Source organism: Salvelinus sp. IW2-2015, linkage group LG11 (genome assembly GCF_002910315.2).
Source record: "Salvelinus sp. IW2-2015 linkage group LG11, ASM291031v2, whole genome shotgun sequence".
In the NCBI taxonomy this organism is placed as follows: Eukaryota; Metazoa; Chordata; class Actinopteri; order Salmoniformes; family Salmonidae; genus Salvelinus; species Salvelinus sp. IW2-2015.
This window is the reverse complement of record NC_036851.1, coordinates 43,835,920-43,860,613: the sequence shown is the minus strand read 5'-3', so window position 1 is coordinate 43,860,613 and position 24,694 is coordinate 43,835,920. Positions and strand designations below refer to the sequence as shown.

The 24,694-nt window shown below is 42.6% G+C and overlaps 1 protein-coding gene across 1 annotated transcript in view; it reads left to right on the top strand.

Moving 5' to 3' along the window:
* LOC111970448 (disks large-associated protein 4-like) overlaps nucleotides 1-24,694 on the top strand; it is a 61,906-nt gene that overhangs the window by 1,560 nt on the left and 35,652 nt on the right. Inside the window, exons 2-4 of the mRNA XM_023997187.2 lie at nucleotides 643-860; nucleotides 6,334-6,496; nucleotides 9,455-9,719. Coding sequence (XP_023852955.1) covers nucleotides 643-860; nucleotides 6,334-6,496; nucleotides 9,455-9,719 — 646 coding nt within the window. The remainder of the gene's footprint in view (nucleotides 1-642; nucleotides 861-6,333; nucleotides 6,497-9,454; nucleotides 9,720-24,694) is intronic.

The following is a 24,694-nucleotide window of genomic DNA, read 5'->3' as shown; positions in this document are numbered from 1 at the left end:
AATACAAATATATTTACTGTCAAGACAGTTTGTCAGGTCTGACAAAGATCTGTTTGGATCAAAACATAAAACATAAAAGTACTGTATGTGTTGGACCATTTGTGTGGCAGGTTGACTATTCCTCCACTATGTCTCAGTCAGCTGTCTCGACTTTCAGTTTGTTCCGTTTATTTAACTAAAATATGGCCATTTCTGCAAATGTTTTCTTTTATCAGCCTGACTTTATGTGCTGACATTTATGGCATACCACTGTAAATGGCACACACACAATTCCATGTGACATTAACATGCTGTTATATAAATGTCAGTTCCAAGTCTACCTATAGAATTGTTTTGACTTTGTGCTCAAGTTTCAAAGTAAAGATATTCAGGGAGGAGTTGGTAACTGCCCTGTAGCACTCAAATAATTGTATTTATTTATTGTGTAATCGATAAAACCATATCTATGGTCAAGAAAAGTAGAGTGGGAGTCCCTCTGTGATACATTTTAGATCCTCTTTAGCCCATACTGTAGATACTGTAGATTATAGAGTGAATACTGTAAAACAAATTACATTATGTAAAAAAAAATATTATACTGTCACAATCATGTCAATATAAATGGCATATAGAAAAACATATCTGGGATGCTGCTGCTTGCAGGGGGACTGGAGTAGCACGCTGGGCCGCAGCGGCGGAGGAGCCAATCAGATCCCATGTCGGCGCATGCGGAGCGGCAGCTACGTGAAGGCCATGGGCGACCTAGAGGACAGCGACGACTCGGACGGCAGCCCCAAGCCCTCGCCCAAAATGGCCGCCCGCCGTCAGAGTTACCTCAGGGCCACCCAGCAGTCTCTGAGCGACCAGCTACCGCCACGCAAGTAAGCTCAGTGCCAAAGTTTCATCACATGGACAATGGACATGTAAGCATAATGACATACAGTGCATTCGGAAAGTATTCAGACCCCTTGACTTTTTCCACATTTTGTTATAGACTTATTATAAAATGAATTAAATAAAACATTTTCCTCATCAATCTACACACAATGCCCCATAATGACAAAGCAAATACAGGTTTTTAGAACTGAGCTCAGGTCCATCCTGTTTCTATTGATCATCCTTGAGACATTTCTACAACTTGATTGGAGTCCACCTGTGGTAAATTCAATTGATTGGACATGATTTGGAAAGGCACACACCTGTTTAAATAAGGTCCCACAGTTGATAGTGCATGTCAGAGCAAGAAGTCATGAGGTCGAAGGGATTGTCCGTAGAGCTCCGAGACAAGATTGTGTCGAGGCACAGATCTTTGGAAGAGCATCAATAAATGTATTCAGCATTGAAGGTCCCCAAGAACACTGTGGCCTCTATCATTCTTAAATGGAAGAAGTTTGGAACCACTAAGACTCTTAGAGCTGGCTGCCTGGCCAAACTAAGCAATCGGGGGAGAAGTACCTTGGTCAGGGAGGTGACCAAGAACCCGATGGTCACTCTGACAGAGCACCAGAGTTCCTCTGTGGAGATGGGAGAACCTTCCAGAAGGACAACCATCTCTGCAGCACTCCACCAATCAGGCCTTTATGATAGAGCGGCCAGACAGAAGCCCCTCCTCAGTAAAAGGCACATGACAGCCCACTTGGAGTTTTCCAAAAGGCACCTAAAGGAATCTCAGACCATGAGAAACAAGATTCTCTGGTCTGATGAAACCAAGATTGAACTCTTTGGCCTGAATGCCAAGCGTCACGTCTGGAGGAAACCTGGCACCACCCCTACGGTGAAGCAGGGTGGTGGCAGCATCATGCTGTGGGGATGTTTTTCAGGAGCAGGGACTGGGATTGAGGATTGAGGGAAAGATGAACAGAGCAAAGTACAGAGAGCTCCTTGATGAAAACCTCAGGACCTCATACTGGGGTGAAGGTTCACCTTCCAACAGGACGACGACCCTAAGGACACAGCCAGACTTGAACCAAATCAAACATCTCTGGAAAGACCTGAAAAAAGTACTGAGTAAAGGGTCTGAATACTTGTGTAAATGTGACTTTTAAGTTATTTTTATACATTTGCAAACATTTCTAAAAACCTGTTTTTGCTTTGTCATTCAAAAATCGAAGAAGAAAAAATTGATCCATTGTAGAATAAGGCTGTAACCTTAAAAAAAATATGGAAAAAGTCAAGGTGCCTGAATACTTTCCGAATGCACTGTATGACTTGGTAACACATTCAGGTGGAAGTGAACCTGGACTAACAACAATATTTATTTCGCATTTCAAACACGCAAGCAAATACACACACACAAATCCTCATGCACACTRTCTCTTTCTCTCTCAAATCCATACATGTACACACATACACACACAGACTAACCACACACACACGGCCCATGACCCCATTTCAAACAGAGGTGTGACATGTACAAAGGAGGCGGTCAGGCTTCCAGCTCTTGGCATTCCAGTTAACAGGCCTTGCATACTAAAGAGACTATAGCAAACACACACAGTCAGACAAGCTGTGCTCACTCAAGCGTGGGATTAAGCACCGTCAGACTCCCACCTCCTACACATGCCAGAGTTCCGATTACGCTTTCCTCATCCTTCATTTATTAAACGTTCCCACAACGTAATGGCTTGGCCTGAAATGATAGACTCCTCATACAATAGCGTTTCCGCAACATCACAAACATGATGCCGCCTTCAGCTTCTGCTCAGACAGACAGTGAGCCACCACAAACTAAGTTATAGTCTCATCATCTCACACTGACTGACTGAGGTTTCTAGCACGTTGTCTCTAGATGACATCTCTTTCTGAAGCAGACAGACACAGACTGGGCTAGACACAGAGGGACACAATGCATTGGGTATCCTATTCATTTTCACATAATGACAAACAAAATGAAACCCCATTTGGATGAATAGTGGCAGAGAGCTGGAGCACCAATGAGCAAGCTGCTGTGTTTTATTGTTTATGTCTCTGTTGATTTGCTCAAACAAAGACATTTGTTGTGTTCTCCGGGTTCTCTGTGGTCAGGGCTGTATTGAAGTAAATGTGTACCGATAAGATCTAAAACCTAATTTGGCACAAATGTAATTCCATTGGGGAGTTTAGATTGGCACCACAAAATTAGGAAGTCTAAAGGCAAAAGGAATACAGTACAATTTCAGTCCACAAGAGGACAGCAAATCACAAAGCAATAAGCATACATGCCTGGTAATATCACTTTATACATAAAATTACACATTTTTTGGGTCACAGACACATAGAAAAAGGGCATATATGAGTTACGTCATTATAGCAAGCTTTTTGTTGACAGAGACAACACACACACCATAATAACGCAGCAGGAAGGTTTTCTAAAAGAAGTAAAAACATGGAGTAAAAAACACGCTAAATGACTCTAACCCTGCTCCCCTCCCTGCTAAAAACCAAATGTCACACCCCTGTTCTCCCTCGTGGTCTGCTCCACCCTGGTTGGCAGGAGCAGCAGAGCCCTGGATTACGCCATGCTGCAGGGGGAGCTGGAGGCACTGTGGTCTCCTCTGCACAGTGTGTCCTCTCTGCACCAACTGGGCAGGTCAGTGCTATGCAGCCAGCCAATCACCACCAAGGGGACAGGTTTACGCTTGCACCAGATTGGACGCTGTCCCCAATCAATCAGTCACCCAGCACCCAGTCCCCCAGGTCTTGCCCACCTCTTCGGTTCACCCATGCTCCGTCAGTGCCAACGCCATGCCATTCACCACCAGCCCTTTCCTCCAAGCTAATTCTCCCACCCCATAAAAGGTGTGTCATTGCCCAGCTTGGAACATTCCATGCCAGGGGTACCCCGTCTGTACCCAAGGATCATCACAATCACAATCACAATTTCATGACAAGTGCAATGTCATGTCACTATCACTGTGTGCCAGGAAATACCCAAAAAAGTATAGGCTCTCTTTTTGTAATACCATTCAGTATTTCTGAGCTGAATTTGGATCATTTTCCCTAATGCTCTTTAATGTTGGCACCATGATGCGTGGAACAAGGCTTTACATATGCTTGACCTGTGTATCATTGGCTTTGCATTGTTTGTGTGCTATATGGGGAATATTATTGTAATGAGATGAGAGATATATTATTCACAGGTGTTATAATGGGGGCAGTGATGCTGACAGGTGTTATGATGGGGCAGTGATGCTGACTGGTGTTATGATGGGGGCAATGATGCTGACAGGTGTTATGATGGTGCAGTGATGCTGACAGATGTTATAATGGGGGCAGTGATGCTGACAGGTGTTATGATGGGGCAGTGATGCTGACAGATGTTATTAAGATGGGGCAGTGATGCTGACAGATGTTATGATGGTGGCAGTGATGCTGACAGATGTTATTAAGATGGGGCAGTGATGCTGACAGGTGTTATGATGGGGGCAGTGATGCTGACAGGTGTTATGATGGGGCAGTGATGCTGACAGATGTTATTAGATGGGCAGTGATGTTTGACAGATGTTAGTTTATAAGATGGGGCAGTGATGCTGACAGGTGTTATGATGGGGCAGTGATGCTGACAGATGTTATTAAGATGGGGCAGTGATGCTGACAGGTGTTATGATGGGGCAGTGATGCTGACAGGTGTTATTAAGATGGGGCAGTGATGCTTGACAGGTGTTATGATGGGCAGTGATGCTGACAGATGTTATTAAGATGGGGCAGTGATGCTGACAGGTGTTATGATGGGGGCAGTGATGCTGACAGACGTTAGTAAGATGGGGCAGTGATGCTGGCAGATGTGATAATGGTGGCAGTGATGCTGACAGGTGTTATGATGGGGCAGTGATGCTGGCAGGTGTTGTGATGAGGGCAGTGATGCTGACAGGTGTTATGATGGGGCAGTAATGCTGACAGGTGTTATGATGGGGCATTCGTATTGACAGGCAATGTTCCCTCTAAACTGCACGCTCCTCCAGGACTGCCACGCTGAAGAAATGCCAGGCCACGCAGAGACGCATGAGATTGAACTTCATTGAGTTCGCCTCATTAGTTTGCACTATGTAGATCAACGTTTTTTCTGTGATCAATCAACATTATATCAGCCACTTTTCAATACAACAAACCAAAACAAATCTAACTTTGCAAAATGTAGTCTGTGATTTAATTGGAGGCAGAGCCAGAGCACAACGGAGTATCATTTTATTTGCTGGGGTAGCCCACAATCGGTCTTTCAATCACCCGCGAGTGAATGTGCTTTTCAGATCAGAGCGCAGAGCTGCGCGTGTGTACATTTGTTGATATTCTTTGCTAGTTAGCGAGTTATTAGCCCAGTTTTAGATGAGTATAGGTCAGCAAAGGGGAGCTCCTGCTTCCTACAATAGCACAAAACGTGTAGGCTACGTTCCAAGTGCTCTTTGAAAAGCCAGTCAGCTAAAAAGCTTGTCTTAATTAAAGGGGCAGTGTTGTATTTTGAGACGGGCTTAAATATGCAAACAAGCCAATAGGCAGAGTTGTCTAGTTCTCCAAATGGTAATAATAATGAATTGTATTTTGTAAAGTGGTTTCTTGCATCATACAACACAATACAATGCAATGTACAGTCACCTATTTGGCCCATGGTGTTACAGACCAAGTAAAAAAATCATAAATTAATGTCAAGCCCTTCATAATGTAAAACCTTTTTTAAGTATCATGCAATGTAAACCTACATTGAAAACCACATAGGCTACTGTAGACCATATCATAGAAATCAAAACCTATTTCCATTTTAAAAATGTTATAGGATTTGCTCCATTGGTATTGTTGGTAGGCCTACATTATGCTCAAATAGCCACAATAGCCTATTGGCTAATGTCTAAAACTGGGAGGGTACAGCCTCAGAGTTGTAAACGCACGCCAGGAGTTGCACAAAATTCTCACAACATTCAAGTTTCCGCTCACAAGAGCTAAAATTTGCTCAGTGCCCCGAAGAATTAGAGGGAACATTGCTGACAGGTGATATGATGGGGGCAGTGATGCTGACAGGTGATATGATTGGGCAGTGATGCTGACAGGTAATGAAAGGAACCAGGGATGAGAAGTGACCTAACCTGAACTTCTTTCTACCTTTCTCAATTCCTCTTTCCTATCCTCTCCGTTCCTCTTCTTTTCTCTGCTGCGCTCCTCCTCCCCTTTCCTCTGATCTTATCCCCTTCTCTCCTCACATCAACTCTACCCTCCTCCTCTCCCTCATTCCCTTCCCTCCTCATATCAACTCTACCCTTCTCCTCTCCTTTCCTCTACCTCCTCCCCTGCTCTCTGATCTCATCCCTCTCTCACATCAACTCTCCCTCCTCCCCTCCTCTTCTCTCCTCCCCCTCTCCTCTCTTCCCCTGCTCCTCTCCTCTTCAGCTGTCTTCCTTCACTTCGAGAGCTGTCTACCAATCGTAGCCTGGACAACTTGGACTGTCTGGGGGATCCGGTGAGGGGCTCCCTGTTCCCCCGCTGGGACGATGAGGACTTCAGCCAGGGAGGCGGCTGCAGCACCCTGGGGAGGAGCAGCTACATGGGCCAGGTCAGAGGTCACCAGGGATGGGGTAGTGAGGTACAACTGGCATGGGACTTAAACTTCTCAGGATAAGATTTTTTTTTTCTTCTTCTGATCCCCTTTCAGATTTGTATATATTTTTTGTGTCAGAATAGTGGGACTGTACAGAAAGAGGGAGATAGATGTAGGAAGGCACAGACAGGAGAGTGACTGAGACAAGGCTCAAACCCTGTTGCCAAATGCCATGCGTCATCCTGAGTTGGGAGCGTTACCACTACACCAGACTCTGGCATTTTAGACCATTTCATTGAACAGATTTTCATTTTAGAGTGACCTATCACATAAACTCTCCACTCCTACACCTCAGTAGACTCTGTTCTAGAAGATTTTGTATACACCGGAATCCCAACACAGGAAGACCCATTGCCCTTCTACTGACAAGGTCACCATGGTGATAAAGAGTGTGTGGATCCTCTGATCTTTTACAAAAGGCCTGTCAAACTAGGCTTTACAGTCCATTAGTAAACGCAGCAAAAAAAGAAACGTCCCTTTTTCAGGACCCTGTCTTTCAAAGATAATTCGTCAAAATGTTACACAGATCTTCATTGTAAAGGTTTTAAACACTGTTTCCCATGCTTGTTCAATGAACCACAAACAATTAATGAACATGCACCTGTGGAACGGTCGTTAAGACACTAACAGCTTACAGTCGGTAGGCAATTAAGGTCACAGTTATGAAAACTTAGGACACTAAAGAGGCCTTTCTACTGACTTTGAAAAACACCAAAAGAAAGATGCCCAGGGACCCTGCTCATCTGCATTAACATGCCTGCTGCAAGGAGGCATGCTGCAAGGAGGCGTGAGGACTGCAGATGTGGCCAGGGCAATAAATTGCAATGTCCGTACTGTGAGACGTCTAAGACAGCGCTACAGGAAGACAGGACGGACAGCTGATCATCCTCGCAGTGGCAGACCACGTGTAACAACACATGCACAGGATCGGTACATCCGAACATCACACCTGCGGGACAGGTACAGGATGGCAACAACAACTGCCCGAGTTACACCAGGAACGCACAATCCCTCCATCAATGCTCAGACTGTCCGCAATAGGCTTAGAGAGGCTGGACTGAGGGCTTGTAGGCCTGTTGTAAGGCAGATCCTCTCCAGACATCACCGCCAACAACGTCGCCTATGGGCACAAACCCACCGTCGCAGGACCAGACAGGACTGGCAAAAAGTGCTCTTCACTGATAAGTCACGGTTTTGTCTCACCAGGGGGGAGATTCACGTTTATCGTTGAAGGAATGAGCGTTACACCGAGGCCTGTACTCTGGAGCGGGATCGGTTTGGAGGTGGAGGGTCGGTCATGGTTTGGGGCGGTGTGTCATAGCATCATTGGACTGAGCTTGTTGTCATTGCAGGCAATCTCAACGCTGTGCGTTACAGGGAAGACATCCTCCTCCCTCATGTGGTTCTGAACTGGCAAATCTGGTGCAGTCCATGAGGAGGAGATGCACTGCAGTTCTTAATGCAGCTGGTGGCCACACCAGATACTGACTATTACTTTTGATTTTGACCCCCCCTTTGTTCAGGGACACATTATTCCATTTCTGTTAGTCACATGTCTTTGGAACTTGTTCAGTTTATGTCTCAGTTGTTGATTCTTGTTATGTTCATACAAATATTTACACATGTTAAGTTTGCTGAAAATAAACGCAGCTGACAGTGAGAGGACGTTTCTTTTTTTGCTGAGTTTATATGTTTAGCATTTTGACCCCATCTTGGGGAATTTAAAACGTTTAATTCCGAAAATGTATGTTGATTGACATGTAAATTAGTAGAATAGTTATTTGGAGCTGCAAGGTACAATGTTAATTATTACACCTCATTATTTCAGAAGCCTTCCTGTGAAATTTTACTGTATATCAAACAAAACAGTACAACAATGCAATTGAGTAGACACATGCTGCTGTTATAAATATACAGTACTATAGGACTACTTGAGCAAAAACAGGTCTGGGACCAGTTTATAGATCTCATGCTCTCACTTTCTCTCTCTCTCTTTCTCTCGCTCGCTCTCTCTGTCACTGCTCCCTGCTCTTTGATTTGTTACCACTAAAGCGTGAGGCCGAGCCGACTCCATAAGTTACAACTCAAACACTCTATTTATTATATTCCTGTCACTCCAACATTGTGTTAGGCATTTTAGTAAGCTTGGTCATGTCCCTCAGTCGAATCTCAGTCCTTCATTTGCACTACTGCTCTAATCTAATTTCTCACCAAGTTCATGCGAGTCAATCAAATTACTAGTTTTTATGAGAAGTTAAGACATCTTTGATTAATACTATGAAAGTGACCCTGAAGCTAATGGGCAGTAAAAAAAAATATATATATGTAGCATGTTAACTACCTTGGACTTTGACTATAAGTTGCTATAAGGAGTTGATTCGGGGTCGGGACAAAGTGTTACTGCTGCACTTTGCTTTCCTCTCACCCAGCCTTAATACTGTAATGTGTCCTTTCGGCTGCATTTGATTGCATCCACGCCAAATGTCACACAGGTGGAGCTAGCTCACCCCTCTTACAGACATTGTCAGCTATGCTCTCCATGGCAGACCTGGCTGAGTTCAAATAGTATTAGAAATTTGAAAAACTCTTCAGCCAACCTGTTTTCTTCAGCCTGCCTGAAGTACCTAATGGGTAGTGTTAGCACTTTTGGGACTATTCCATTGGTTCCAATACGCTAGGTAAGCTTGATTAATAAGCACAGTTAAAGTATTCGGGAAAAATCTAAATACTACTTGAACCCATGTCTAACGACCATGCCTCTCTTGTCCCGGGACAAACCATGCATTTCTGTCCCAGTCTGGACATCTAGCCTGAAGTAGTAGCCATGCAACGCTGTCCTCTCACTCTAGCACTGCCACCCAGGCCGTGATGCCATCCTATGCCACTAGTGCCAACCTGCCTCTCTCCTTCCAGCTGCAGGACCTGGAGATGATTAGCCAACGCTACGACGATAGCTGCTCTGAGTCGGCGTTCCGAGAATCCCACACACTTTCACGCTCCCATTCCCAGGCGTTGGAGCCTCCGGATCTACCAATGCCCACGTGCTTCCGATCCCGTAGCCATAGCTACCTGCGGGCCATCCAGGCCGGATGCTCACAGGATGACGACACTGCTTCCGTGGACTCGGATTCACCGCCGCCGACCGCCACTACCGTTCGCACCTATAGCACCAGCACTGGTGAGTAGGCTTACCTACTGATGCTGATCAATGGTTAGTTTTGCACTTTTACCTGCTAATGGTTGAGCTTTGCATTAGGGAGCTGGGTATTAGGTTAAGCTGATTCTAGATCTGTGCCTATGGGCAACTTCGCTGGATTCTTATTGTTGTTGTCGAGAAGGAACCCACAAGTAAGCATTTCGTTGGATGGTGTGGTGTATACCATGTGTGTTCCGTACATAAGACTAATAAAATYTATAAAATGTGAATTATTGGATAATGGATTATGCAACGTATCCTACACCGTCGCTGATTAAATTATATTCCTGAATTAAGTTTTGTGTTATTGGTTTGTGGCTGCAAACTGTAATGCTGTGAGAAGAGAATTGTGAAAGTGATGTAATCTTATGGGTCGAGATTGACAGAGATTGACCTGGTTATTGGTTATGTTTGTGTATAGAATCATACCTGTGAGCTCTCTCTGTTTGATTGAGGCGTAACCAATAGAACTCTACATTAATAATAAGTTAGGTTTTTGTAACTGGAAAAAGGCGTTGTTTGAAAGATTCTGGGTTTAATCTCCATTCGAAGGCAGAGCATCATATCAATGCTATGTATGCTTGGAATCAGCATAAAAGGGCTATTGACAGCAACTCATCAATGTTAGATGTCATAAATGAGGACCGGAAAAAGAAAGTGGAGGAAAACTGTACTGACATTAAAACAATTGCAGATGTGCTCTTATTAACTGCCACTCAAAATATAGCGCAGAGAGGTCATCGAGAGTCTGATGACTCTCACAACAAGGGTCATTTTTTGACAATCTTAGAAGAAATAGCAAAGCATGACCCTCTCATAGAAAAAAGGATGAATGCATGTGGCAATGCTAAGTACACAAGCCACCAAATCCAGAAGGAGGTTCATGAGGGTTTAGCTGAGATGGTACAAAGTATGGCTGCAGGGGCAGTATTGAGTAGCTTGGATAAAAGGTGCCCATTTCAAACGGCCTCGTACTCAATTCTTGCTCGTACAATATGCATATTATTATTACTATTGGATAGAAAACACTCTCAAGTTTCTAAAACCGTTCGAATTATATCTGTGAGTAAAACAGAACTCATTTTGCAGCAAACTTCCTGTCAGAAAGTGAAAAATCTGAAATCGAGGCTCTGTTCCAGGGCCTCCCTATTAATCTGCTTGAAATCTATTAGTATACATGCACTTCATACGCCTTCCACTAGATGTCAATAGGCTGTGAGAGGTGAAATGGGGTCTCTATCTCTTTCTATGGTCAAAAGAGAGAGCTTGGAATGACAGGACCCCAATTTCCTTTGTTCAGGAAGACGCGGAAAGGACTTCCGCATTGGCTTCTGAAAAGCTTTCGTTATAGACGGCTAATATCTCCGGCTTTGATTTTATTTGATAAATGTGACAATATCATCGTAAAGTATGTTTTATCAWTATAGTTTAATCAGATTATTGAAATTTTTTCGGGAGTTTTGGAGTGTTCCGTTCTCTGCGTTTGTTGACGATGGACAGCTTCGCGCCACTTGGCAAGTTTTGCTTGCAAATTCGAGAGGGAAAAGGACATTCTAAATCCAAACAACGATTGTTCTGGACAAAGGACCACTTGTACAAGATTCTGATGGAAGCTCAACAAAAGGAGGACCCATTTATGATGTTATTTCCTATTTCTGTCGAAAATGTGTTGTTGTGTTTTCCGCCTTGAGTTATGGCGCTGTCTCGCTATAACGTAAGCTGCATGTCGTACTAAAGTTATTTTTAGAATTTTAACACGGCGATTGCATTAAGAACTAGTGTATCTATCATTTGCTGTACAACAAGTATTTTTTAGTAACGTTTATGATTAGTTATTTGGTCAGAATAGGTGTGTCAGAAATATATCCGGACATTCTGGGAAAAAGATGCTAAGTTTTCACAATGTATAACCATGGATTTCAGCTCTAAATATGCACATTTTCGAACAAACCATATATGTATTGTGTAATATGATGTTATAGGACTGTCATCTGATGAGGTTTATGAAGGTTAGTGAAATAATTAATATATTTTGCTGGTTTTGTCGCTATCGCTACTGTTGGCTTGAATCAATGCTGTTGTGTGGTTGGCTATTGTAGTAAGCTAATATAATGCTATATTGTGTTTTCGCTGTAAAACACTTAAAGAATCGGAAATATTGGCTGGATTCACAAGATGTTTGTCTTTKATTTGCTGTACACCATGTATTTTTCATAAATGTTTTATGATGAGTATTTAGGTATTTCAATTTGGTCTCTGTAATTGTTCTAGCTGCTTCGGTGCTATTTCCGATTGTAGCTGCAATGTACAACTATGATTTATACCTGAAATATGCACATTTTCGAACAAAACATAGATTTTTGTATAACATGTTATAAGACTGTCATCTGATGAAGTTGTTTCTTGGTTAGTTTGGTTGGTTCTTGGTTGTTTGGTTGGTTTTGTGCAAGCCACCTGTGCTGTGAAAAATGTCTGTGCTTTTTTTGTTTTGGTGGTGAGCTAACTAAAATATACGTGGTGTTTTCGCTGTAAAACATTTAAAAAATCGGACATGTTGGCTGGATTCACAAGATGTTTATCTTTCATTTGCTGTATTGGACTTGTTAATGTGTGAAAGTTAAATATTTCTAAAAAATATATTTTGAATTTCGCGCCCTGCACTTGAAGTGGCTGTTGTCATATTGTGCGGCTTCGGGCTTGCAGCCCAAAGAAGTTAAATAATAAGAGAAGTAAAAGAAAGTGGAGTTTTTAGTGTAATTGTAGATGAAACCAAAGATTTAAATAACAAATAACAAATGTCTTTAGTTGTGAGTTACTATTACAACGGGACCATCCACAAAAGCTTTTTACACTTTCAGTCAGCTGAAAGCTTAGATGCAGCAGGTCTCACAAAGGATAATTGATTGCCTTGAAAACATGGTCTGGACACAATATTTTGTGGGGCAAGGCTATGACTGTGCATCTCATGAGCGGAAAGCATTCTGGTATGTCTGCACAGATTAAAAGAGCACATGTTTGAATTTGGTTTTGTCGATGCTGTAAAATCAGGGCCTGAGGAGTTACTTTTTTGCTCTCCTGCAGAAGCTTTATAACTTTGTATCTGGCTCGTACGTTCATCTCAAGTAGCTGGCAGTTCAGAAGAGCTGTATCCCAACAGCAGCCCAGGGAACTACAGAGACTTACGGATGGGCATGCAGATACACGGCATGCCGTAATCTGAGGGACAGGCTCCAGCAGTTCTGAGAATGCTACAGGACATCACACTTGAAAATAGTGGTGATAGATCAGTGGGCAGGGGCCTTCTTTCTAGATGTACATTTCATAGGGCTTTTGGTTACCTTTCGTAAAGTGCTGGTGATGCCAAATGTCTTTCTGACATGCTCCAATCAAGCTCTCTTGACCTAGAAAGGGCTGTGGATCTAGTAGGTGCCCTTACAGACCATTACAGGACACGAAGTGATGGTTACTTTGGAGAACTATGGAAAGAGGTTGAAGAGATTGCAGAGCACTGCAAAATAAGTGTACAAACAGTGTGTAAAAGACTGCTTAAGATTTCACGACTCATTAATGATGAGCACTGTAGGACAGAAAAATGGTGACCAAAGTGATGGTGAGAGCTTCCAAAGAGCTATCTTTTATCAGGTGCTTGACTGTCTCACAGCTGAGCTGCAGAGGCGTTTTTCAAAGAAGAATTGTGAGACAATGCAAGGGGCCCAGTCTCTCAACCCAAAGAGTACAACATTCTTGAATGAGGAGCCTCTGTTTGCCTTTGCTCAGACCTTTGAGTCATATTTAGAGGACCTCAAACATGAGGTTCATCAAACCAAGCGGCTTCTTGATAGGAGAGTGAAAAGTGGAAGGGACAGACCGTCTACTCTCCTTGACGTTGTTGTGTTTCTAGAACCTTATAAATAGATATTCCATTAGCTATTTCGACTCTGTAAGATTTCTGTTACACCAGTCAGCAGTGCTTCTTGCGAGAGAAGCTTCTCAGCTTTAAAACTGATTAAAACCCACCTTAGGACAACAATGGTTGATGACAGGTCACCTCAGAATCCTCAGTGTTGAGTCAAGGAGGCACGCTCCCTCAACATGGATGAGGTTGTGAAACATTTAGCCAGTTCTCACCAGCACCGCAGAATTATGCTGTTTTAAATCTACCTAGGATAATTTGGCATTGAGGCGGTCCCTCTGGTCATGATTAAAACCTGCACTGTGTACTAGCTAGTACACTGACATTCTAAAATTATAAATCCAATGGGTATCATGTCACACAGATTGAATTTGGTCTTGATTAGGCCAATTCCAAAACTTTCTTTGCTATTAGTTAACATAATCTATATGAGCATAAATATGATACTGTACGTTTGTAATATTGATGAGCACCAAAATTATTTTATTTTTTTAAGTCCATTTCTGCTTGATACCTGGTATATCAAATTGCAGTGTTTTTTTGTAAATTAACTTTTTTGTTAATAAACTATGCAATTTATGTAACACACAAATGCTATCTTATCTCATTGATGCTTGAGATTTATTTTCTGAAAATAGTTTGGATAGTATGTGAGTACAGTACTGTGTGTGTGTGTGTGTGTGTGTGTGTGTGTGTGTGTGTGTGTGTGTGTGTGTGTGTGTGTGCGTGTGTGTGTGCGTGTGTGTGTGTGTGTGTGTGTGTGTGTGTGTGTGTGTGTGTGTGTGAGAGAGAGAGAGAGAATTTGAGCTGCAGTTCTGAGGTAAAGACACTGACTAGTCATAGTATGTTAAAGAATTCTAGTGGAGTAACCCTTTTAGACCACACTATCTGCCACATTGAAGAACTCCGGGTTAAGTGAATTATCACTTCTACCACTAATCAGCAATCATAGGATTCATGCTCCTTCATGCTCCTTAGATGCCAGTTTAGGGTTACACACACATTTTCTGTCATGGTCTATGGATCCCCTTAGGTAGCCTTGGCCACCCCCTGGCTAACCCATGTATAAAACTCTAGTTCCGGCTGAGCAAATACAGAGGCTGAAATAGACACTCGGTTCGTTAGAATTGACATCGTGAATTTTGTATCCACGTGCTACATCCACGTGCTACAATGCAGGTTACAGTGTGTCATGTTGGTTGTTGTCAAAAGCCTCCACATCGCGGCACTGTTGACCGTTTTCGCCACGCCACTTGACCCGGTTTAAAGAGACCGTTTCCTTGACAGTAGGCTTTACCAAAAGCTTGCTGTTACTATTTATCGTCTTTGACAGAAACTGTTTCGACTTTGGTTGTTTAGAAGTCAACAGCTCCTGCGATGTTTTAAATGATTTTTTCTTCTGATAGGCTACGAGGGTAAGTGTTTGGTGCCAATAATGTGACTTCTATGGAAATATCTGAACAGCTTTACATTCTATATTGTTCGAGCATGTGACGCAAAGGATAGGCTACTGTATATACGATACTGTAGCCACTGCTATTTGAGTTTGAAAGTAAACCTGCGGCGAGGACACAGTTGAGTTCACTGAGGTATAACATTTGGCCACTGTCTATAGATGCGCAATATTCGGCAATCGAGATCAGAGCGCGCCCGATGTAGCCTAATGTAAAGTAAGGTTTCATTCATTATTGTGTGCGAAAGGCGGATCATGTTGTATTTAACTGTACGTCGCTATGGATAAGAGCGTATGTTAAATGAAAAATGTATTTTGTTTTTGTGTAGGCTATTACCAATAAGGTATCTAGGTTTATCTGAGCAACTTAATTCTACATTTCTGTGAAAATAGCCTGCCCTATAGCCAAGGAGAAGTTGTTCATATTGATATGTCTTGGCAATCAATTCTCATTGTCAACGAAGAAACCTCACTTGTAATGTAGGCTATTGGCTATGTAAGCTATACAAATAAAATGGGCATAATGTCTATATCGCCCTGAACCAGTGAAAGCAGATCTGTTAGTCACAAGGTAAGACCGGTAAGACTGACTGTGAATAGTGTGCCATATTACCTTCTTTTTTTAGCATCATTGTATCCATACAGCCAGGTTTCCCAAAATATATCCTGGGTCCACAGTTCGTTTTTTTGCCTTAACACTACACGGCTGATTCAAATAACCAACTCATCATCAAAAGTGTTGATTATTTGAATACGCTGCGTAGTGCTAGGGCAGCGTTTCCCAAATTCGGTCCTCAGGACCCCAAGGGATGCCCGTTTTTGTTTTTGCCCTAGCACTACACAGGTGATTAAAATATTAAAAGCTTGATGATTAGTTGATTAGTTGAGTCAGCTGTGTAGTGCTAGGGCAAAAACTAAAATGTGCACCCCTTGGGATCCCCAGGACTGAGTTTGGGAAAACCTGCGCTAGGGCAAAAACCAAACGTGCACCCGGGGGGCCAAGGACCAAGTTTGGGAAACCCTGCCGTAGAGGAATATCAGCACAACAGAAAGAAACCACCTATAGAGGGCAATCCCGATGAAGGACTGTGTCCCACAGCTAATTACAGATGTGTCTGAGTGGTATAGCCAGTGTGAAGCCCAGGGTTTGGCAACAACCACGTTAAGAATCTATCTGGCCGATATGCTTTACAATGGGTCATTCACTTTCATGTGTTAATTTACTCCTGACATGTTTATGCAGCTCCTCCACACAACGTTACTTTCCCCCCTCCCTACATCCTTAGTTACAGATCAGATGCCTGCCCTGAGTGCCATATTGGCCACTACTTTCCCCTCTCAATTGCTTTTATTGCTTATGGGCTTGTGTGGATGTCCCTCTGCCACTATGGTATTATTTAGGGGGACCCATCCCATCACCATGTAAAGCTTACTGGAGTGCTCTACCGCTGAAACCAGGAGTACTGTTATTAGGACCATGTTATGACGATGTGTGTGCCCATGCAAGGACTAGTGCGATGGGAGGCTGGGTAAGTGAGGTTCTGTGTTAGCCATGGGATTAGTGGGAGAGTACGAGAGTACGAGAGTGCAACCAAGTCATAAATGAACCACTTTTATGTTAAGGAATCTCCCAGGGGATTAGAATAGAAAGACATGCTTTAAAGAGCAACTGAGCATTTTGAGGGCACTCCAAACTGACACTCCAAGTCCACAATACTGACCAAAATCAAATTTCATTTGTCACATACATGTGATTAGCAGATGTTATTGCGGGTGTWGCGAATTGTCATTCAAGATGAATTCACATAATTATAGGATCTTCTCACCCTGTCAACAGAGTGGCGTACACCTTCTAAAGTAGTGGGGGCACCTGCCAAGTCCTAGACCTTTGGCCTGGTGGAAGGAACAGACACACTCCATCATGGGAGGGATATTCCAGGGTGAAAGCTCAACAGCTCTCCTAGAAGAATGTCTCATTACTGGAATGTGTGTAATATAGGGATGAGCACATATCCTCTGGGTACTCGGTTAAAGAGCATATTTGGCCCCTGTGCCCCTCTATTAGCCACTTCTCATCTTCTGCTCTCTTTGCTAATCTGTTTCCATGTGGAGGGAGGAGATCTGGAGTAACATCTGCTAAATATGTGTATGAGACCAATAAAATATGATTTGGATTTGATATGAGACAGCAATGCTCAGGAAACTAAATACCCACTGGGCAAAAACTGGTTGAATCAATGTTGTTTCCATGTCATTTCAACCATCAAAGTCATCAACGTAAAGGAATTTCTTTTTTTCACCCAACTTTAACCTAAATTCTGGTTGATTTTCGGTTGATTTCACATTGAATTCACATTAGTTGACAACTCAGTCAAAGGTAAATCAAAACTAGACGTTGAACTGACTTGTCAGTAAATAGCTTGGCAGTATATAGTTGTCTTCTTCAGTTACGTTCTAAATCAATTCTTTACATACTTTGGTCTTTTAAAGCCCTTTAATGGAGTTCCATCACCAACAGTGATGTAGGTTGTGGGAATGTGGTTGGCCAATTTCCCTTTTCCAGAACATTCTCATAGCTAACTGTAGAACCCTAATAATAGGGGACAGACTCACTTGACTGTGGTGAATCGACTGTGGTGAATGTCGAGAAAATTGTAGTTTTCAGTGATTAAATAGTGGTCCAGTTACCGAAGGGAGCCAAGAAACTGCAGTGTGTAATTTTCCTGACTCTCAGCCCTGCCTAGCAAAGCGAAGAGCTAGTGAGCTACACAGTCGGCAGTGAAAGGACTGAGGATGACTCATTCACACCCATGAGCTCATAATGTGACACTAAAACCTGGGTGTTAGCGGAGAGATTAGCTGTAGCTATGTGGGTATGATCTATGATCCGTGAGATCATACCATTCTAAACGGCCATCCTCCTCAATTCCTCCCAACCCACCGCTGGAGATAAGCTATAGGGACTTTCTCAGCCTCACGCTGTGTTCAGTTGGTATCAACACAGGACTGACAGGAGTTAATTTGCGCTTTTCAGGCCCCAAGTTTCAATAGTTGTTCTGCATTTCGTTGACTTTGTGTCGACAACAATGTCGACCTTGCTTAAAGTAGCAGCTGAATGTCTGGCTTTGGTTGAAGCAAGCCTTGTGAATTCTAGAGGGAAAGTCTGTTTTGTGAGTGAGATTGTGGCTAGTGTGGTCACTGAAACAATAGTCCTAATTCTTTTAGGTCTGTTTTACTGTGGGCAGCAGTTAATTGAAAAGAGTTTGGGGAGTTGATTTGGCCACTGAATGGGCTGAAGTCCTGAAGGGAAGGTAGCCAAACCACCAAGGCCAGGTCCAAATCCTTTATGTTCTCTGGAGAGACTACTTGTCTAAGTAGGATGACAGGAAGGCTGGCAATTCCAAGATGGCAGATAAGCAGAAGCAAGTTAGGTTCTCGGTTGCTAGGATCAGGAAAGCAGGCACCTGATTTGTCTGTCCATTGTCTCTAATTGTCCAATCCCATTCCTATCTATGGTACATTTCCCATAAATTAGCATAGCGAGCCAAGACCATTTGTTATGTTCATTTTTGTTTTGTTTTATATAGTAATTGGCAAGAGACCTACTACTAAGCACTTTTCTTGGAAGATGCTTAGTGTAATGTATCTCAAATGGTTGGAATTGTACTTTACGGTTCTGTGTGAGTGGAGTCCTTTGGACACTACCTATGTTCAGTTATGTATTTTTTCTTCAAATCAAGCCGTCCCTGACCTCCAGTTGTCTCTGGGGAAGCAGGACTAAAGAGTACTAAATACAAGCTGCTGATATGCCTCTGTCCCTTTACGTTGCCAGTGCCATGGCATCTGTCTGTTTCTTTTCACCCCTGATGACTAGTGAAAACTTTAGCACCCCCATCGACAGAGAGAAGGCCTTGTCCCACTTAGTATGTTCATTTTTTTTGTAATGACAGTGTGCAAATCATTGGTACGGTGACACTCTCTCCCTCCGACACCCCCGGATTTACGAGCAGCTATTAAATCTGTGCCACATCGCCAGGGGAGGCAGCTTTTCGCCACCTTTTCTGTGTCATCTCTGTCATGTAATAACCATCAGGCTGCCAATTAGAGAAGTGGCGGTCACAAAATGTAATCAGCCGGTGATTGTCAAACAATTAACTGTCGGTCTCACGATAATTGACCGTTAATTAACATAAACACATTTAGCATTTCCTGGCTTCCACACTTAGCCTACAAGCTATTGTAAAAAAAAGTCAAATCCATGTAATATAGCCTACACCTTCACATAAGTCCATTATTTATTATAGACAGGTCTAAAGAAGCATGATATGAGGCAAATGTAGTCTATTTCAGAAGAAAAGAATAGCATGCTCTGAGTTGTCCTGATGTGGCTTTGTGAAACAGCTGTGGGCTGCACTAGTTCATTTAGCAGGCAAGATTAGCTTATAATTCTGTGACATTATTTTATGTTATTTTATAGAATCAATAATGCAATTGAACAAAGCTGAATAAAATATAAATATTTCCTCCAAACGATTTGAGGGAGTGKGCACATGCAGCTATTCTGTGTTGAGTGGTTAACAAAGAAATAAGTATTCCTGTATGCCTAATTTAGAGTTATTAATGTGCCTTTAGTTGTTCTACAAATGTTGGGCTATGTTTTGAATTTTAATACATAGTATGGCTGCATGATGAGACTGATGATTTGAAAAAAGTCGTTTGAAAGGCATGAGCTCTGCTTTGTTTTTTTGCACAGGCGGTACTCACTCCAATAGTCTCTCATTCACAATTCGACATGAACTTGATAATGCCTCAAATTCCACGGCGGCATCGCCTTTGTGGCCGTAATTCACCCTAAAAAAATCCTGCCTGTTAATTACCTATAGGCTATGTTTCAACTTGTCAATTTCAAATAATTTTCTAACAAGTTGTATTTTCTAACAGTTTGAATTGAGGTGTGTTCCGCCTCCTCATTAATTCACATTCAGCGTTGCAGACTATTAATTTTTGAGGTTTTACTGAGCCGGATAAACTTCTCTCTTCGAGGAGAGCCCCTTCATTCATGTTTGCGCAGATCAAGTATGCATATATTTGCGCAGTCTTGCAAGAATGTATGTATGTATGTAAACTCAGCAAAAATAGAAACGTCCTCTCACTGTCAACTGCGTTTATTTTCAGCAAACTTATCATGTGTAAATATTTGTATGAACATAACAAGATTCAACAACTGAGACATAAACTGAACAAGTTCCACAGACATGTGACTAACATAAATGGAATAATGTGTCCCTGAACAAAGGGGGGTTCAAAATCAAAAGTAACATTCAGTGTCTGGTGTGGCCACCAGCTGCATTAAGTACTGCAGTGCATCTCCTCCTCATGGACTGCACCAGATTTGCCAGTTCTTGCTGTGAGATGTTACCCCACTCTTTCACCAAGGCACCTGCAAGTTATCTGACATTTCTGTGGGGAATGGCCCTAGCCCTCACCCTCCGATCCAACAGGTCCCAGATGTGCTCAATGGGATTGAGATCCGGGCTCTTCGCTGGCCATGGCAGAACACTGTCATTCCTGTCTTGCAGGAAATCACACACAGAATGAGCAGTATGGCTGGTGGCATTGTCATGCTGGAGGGTCATGTCAGGATGAGCCTGCAGGAAGGGTACCACATGAGGGAGGAGGATGTCTTCCTTGTAACGCACAGCGTTGAGATTGCCTGCAATGACAACAAGTTCAGTTCAATGATGCTGTGACACACCGCCCCAGACCATGACGGACCCTCCACCTCCAAATCGATCCCGCTACAGAGTACAGGCCTCGGTGTAACGCTCATTCCTTCGACGATAAAAGTGAATCCGACCATCACCCCTGGTGAGACAAAACCGCGTCTCGTCAGTGAAGAGCACTTTTTGCCAGTCCTGTCTGGTCCAGCAATGGTGGGTTTGTGCCCATAGGCGACGTTGTTGCCAGGGATGTCTGGTTAGGACCTGCCTTACAACAGGCCTACAATCCCTCAGTCCAGCCTCTCTCAGGCTATTGCGGACAGTCTGAGCACTGATGGAGGGATTGTGGTGTAACTCAACTCGGGTAGTTGTTGTTGCCATCCTGTACCTGTCCCGCAGATGTGATGTTCGGATGTATCGATCCTGTGTAGGTGTTGTTACACTTGGTCTGCCACTGTGATCAGTCCGTCCTGTCTCCCTGTAGTGCTGTCTTATGCGTCTCACAGTACAGACATAATAAACACCTGCTCTGCCCAAACCCTCCCCTAACCCAGACGACACTGGGCCAATTGTCCGCCGCCCCATGGGTCTCCCGGTCGTGGCTGCGACAGAGCATGGACTGSAACCAGGGTCTCTAGTGGCACAGCGAGCACTGCGATGCAGGGTCTTAGACCACTGCGCCACTCTGGAGGCCCTAACGGTGCATTTTTATGGAGAAAATGATCTTCCCCAAACTTGAAACTCACGAGCTGCTTATATATGCCAGTTAGGCTCTGCACCCCTTGTAAAGCGGATTAATGTGCTTAATTTTAATAAGTTATTTGGCCACTTTAGTTGGGGTACAAACCTTATTAAAACATTTCAGCCCATGGGCTAGGCTACATGAGGTGTGCAACAATGATTTGAAAAAGTCGCAAAAAAAAGGCATTGTTTCTTATGCTCGGCATCATTCACAAGTGATAATATATAATTCACAATAATATTGTCATCCATTAGACTATTCTTGATTTAATCTTGTCTTTACATATACTAAATAATATTTGTGACATTTGTTTTGATTTAGAATGGACCATTATCCTGCACCTGTACCCTACCAGGGGCAACGGGGAAAAATACATGTAATATATTCACTTAAATAGCGAATGGAGGACGCTTTTCCCTGTGGTTTATTTTCATGCCAGCCAGGTGGGCTGTACTCCTGTTGTAAAGAGAAGCAATGTGCTTAATATTAGGAAAGTTGATTAAAAAATATAGTAGGCCTAGCCTATAGAAAGCTGATGGGATCCTCCTCTTTTTATTAGTGGTCATCACTCTGTTTTCTCCTGCAATGTTGCGCAACATGAGCTCATGGGCTCTCATGAAGTGTTTGATTAGATTTACCATTACATTTGCATTGATGTCAGAGTGATTAGAGGGACAATAGAGCGCTGAGTACCAGGCAGTTATCATGTTTGGTAGGCTACGAATGACCAGCTGCAGCATCAGAGCTTGGAGAAGCCTAATTACCGTGACTAAACGATCATGTGGAATTTGACTGCCTTCATGACTCGTGATCGCCGGCGTGGCGGTAATACTGTCACCGCAACAGCCCTACTGCCAATGGGCATGTAATCATCTCATTTTTTTGTTTGCGTCGCCAGTTCTTCTTGGGAGCGAGATCTAGTGGGGGAGAGAGAAAGTGATAGATGCTGAATATTTGTTTTATTACACTGTTTTGTCATTAGTGTTGCTGGGGTATCTGCTGTTCATTATCATGTCTGCTTATTGCCTGACATTTTGTTCATTATGTAATGAAGTGCTTGCCTTTGCATCAGTGTGAAAGTTTCAGCTTCTCAGCTAAACAGTAAGTAATTTGTAAACAGACACGTAAAATGACTTGTCATGACAACTATCCTGCTTAGTTTGCATCAGGTGGTTGTCTTGCAGTTGGACAGTTTAAGGTGCCACATGGTTGAGTTAGCGTCTGTCCATTATACAGCATAGCATTGTTTACAGGTCCAAACAACTCATGGTGAACTAGTCTCACAAGTGGCCAGCTTGACCAGTGTCCAGAGGGCAGGATAAGACCAGACCGTTGGCCCCTTTCACATTCCACTCAGAGTAAACATTTTGAACAAAGCTCCGGGTTGTTGCATTCCTTCTGGTTAAGTCAGAACAGCTACTCTTATTTAATAGAATTGCACTTCGGGGGTGGCAGGCATCAACGAGTACAGCCTGAGCTTCATTAAGTCAGGAACGGTATTTAGATGTTTGCAAAGCCTTAAACTGTTTTGCAGATGGGTTCTGAAAACGAGCTTTGTCAGCATCACAATTCTGTACATTACTGATGGAAGGATTAGTTGCATTATCGCAGTCATCACACACTGGGCTGACTATGTTGTATGTAAGTGATTAGGCGTAACAGACAGAATTTGGAGGGGAATGTACTCCGGAGACCTGCACTCTCTTCCACTATCCATATAAGATCTCACATTTAATTGTCATTTAAAGGAAAATTCCACCCCAAAACTATCTTTGAAAGTTAAATATCTTGAAACCTTTGCTGACATGCAAAACATTTTGGGAGTACATCAAAAATGGACTAATAAAACAAATGCCAAAAGATGGTGGAGTTTTCATTTAATTTAAGTGGCTTCCTTTCCTTCAACTTGACTGATCTGAAGATACCAGGCTAGGGGAAAGCAATATGGGAGGATGCCTTCACCTGTCCATTTCTTTAATGGCAGGTGCAAATGGCCCAAAGAAGACATAAAGGAATCTACTTTAAACTATTGAGATGCATCTTTTTGCCATCTTTAGATGTTTCCACTCTCCTGTATCCTGAGCTAGCCTGATGTACAGTGCCTTCAGAAAGTATTCACACCCCTTACCTTTTTCCACATTTTGTTGTGTTACATCCTGAATTTAAAATGGAATACATTGAGATGTTTTGTTACTGGCCAGCACACAATACCCCATAATGTGAAAGTGAAATTATGTTTTTAGAAATTTTAATTAAAACTGACAAGCTGAAATGTCAATATATTCAACCCCTTTGTTATGGCAAGCCTAAATAAGTTCAGAAGTAAATTTTCTTTTAACAAGCCACATAAGAAGTTTAATGGACTCACTGTGTGTGCAATACGTGTTTAACATGATTTTTGAATGACTACCTCATCTCTGTACCCCACTCATACAATTATCTGTAAGGTCCCTCAGTTGAACAGTGAATTTCAAACACAGATTCAATGACAAAGACTAGGGAGGTTTCCAATTCCTCGCAAAGAAGAGCACCTATAGGTAGATTGGTAAAAATTAAACAAGCAGACATTGAATATCCCTTTGAGCAATGTGAACTTTTTAATTACACTTTTGATAGTGTATCAATACACCCAATCACTACAAAGATACAGGAGTTGTTCCTAACTCAGTTGCCGGAGAGGAAGGAAACCGTTCAGGGATTTCACACAGGGCCAATCGTGAATTTAAAATAGTTAGTTTAATGGCTGTGATAGGAATAAAAACTGAGGAAAAACAACTTTGGAATTACTCCACAATACTAACCTAAATGACAAAGTGAAAAGAAGGAATCCTGTTCAGATTAAAAATATTCCAAAACATGTAACCTGTTTGCAATAAGGTACTAAAGTAAAACTGCAAAAAATGTGGCAAAGAAATGTACTTTATTTCCTGAAAACAAAGTTTGGGGCCAATCCAACACAACACATCACTGAGTACCATTCTTCATATTTTCAAGCATGGTGGTGGCTGCATCATGTTATGGGAATACTTGTCATCGGCAAGGACTAGGGAGTTGTTTTTTATGATAAAAATAAACAGAATAGAGCTAAACACAGGCAAAATCCTAGAGAAACATCTGGTTCAGTCTGCT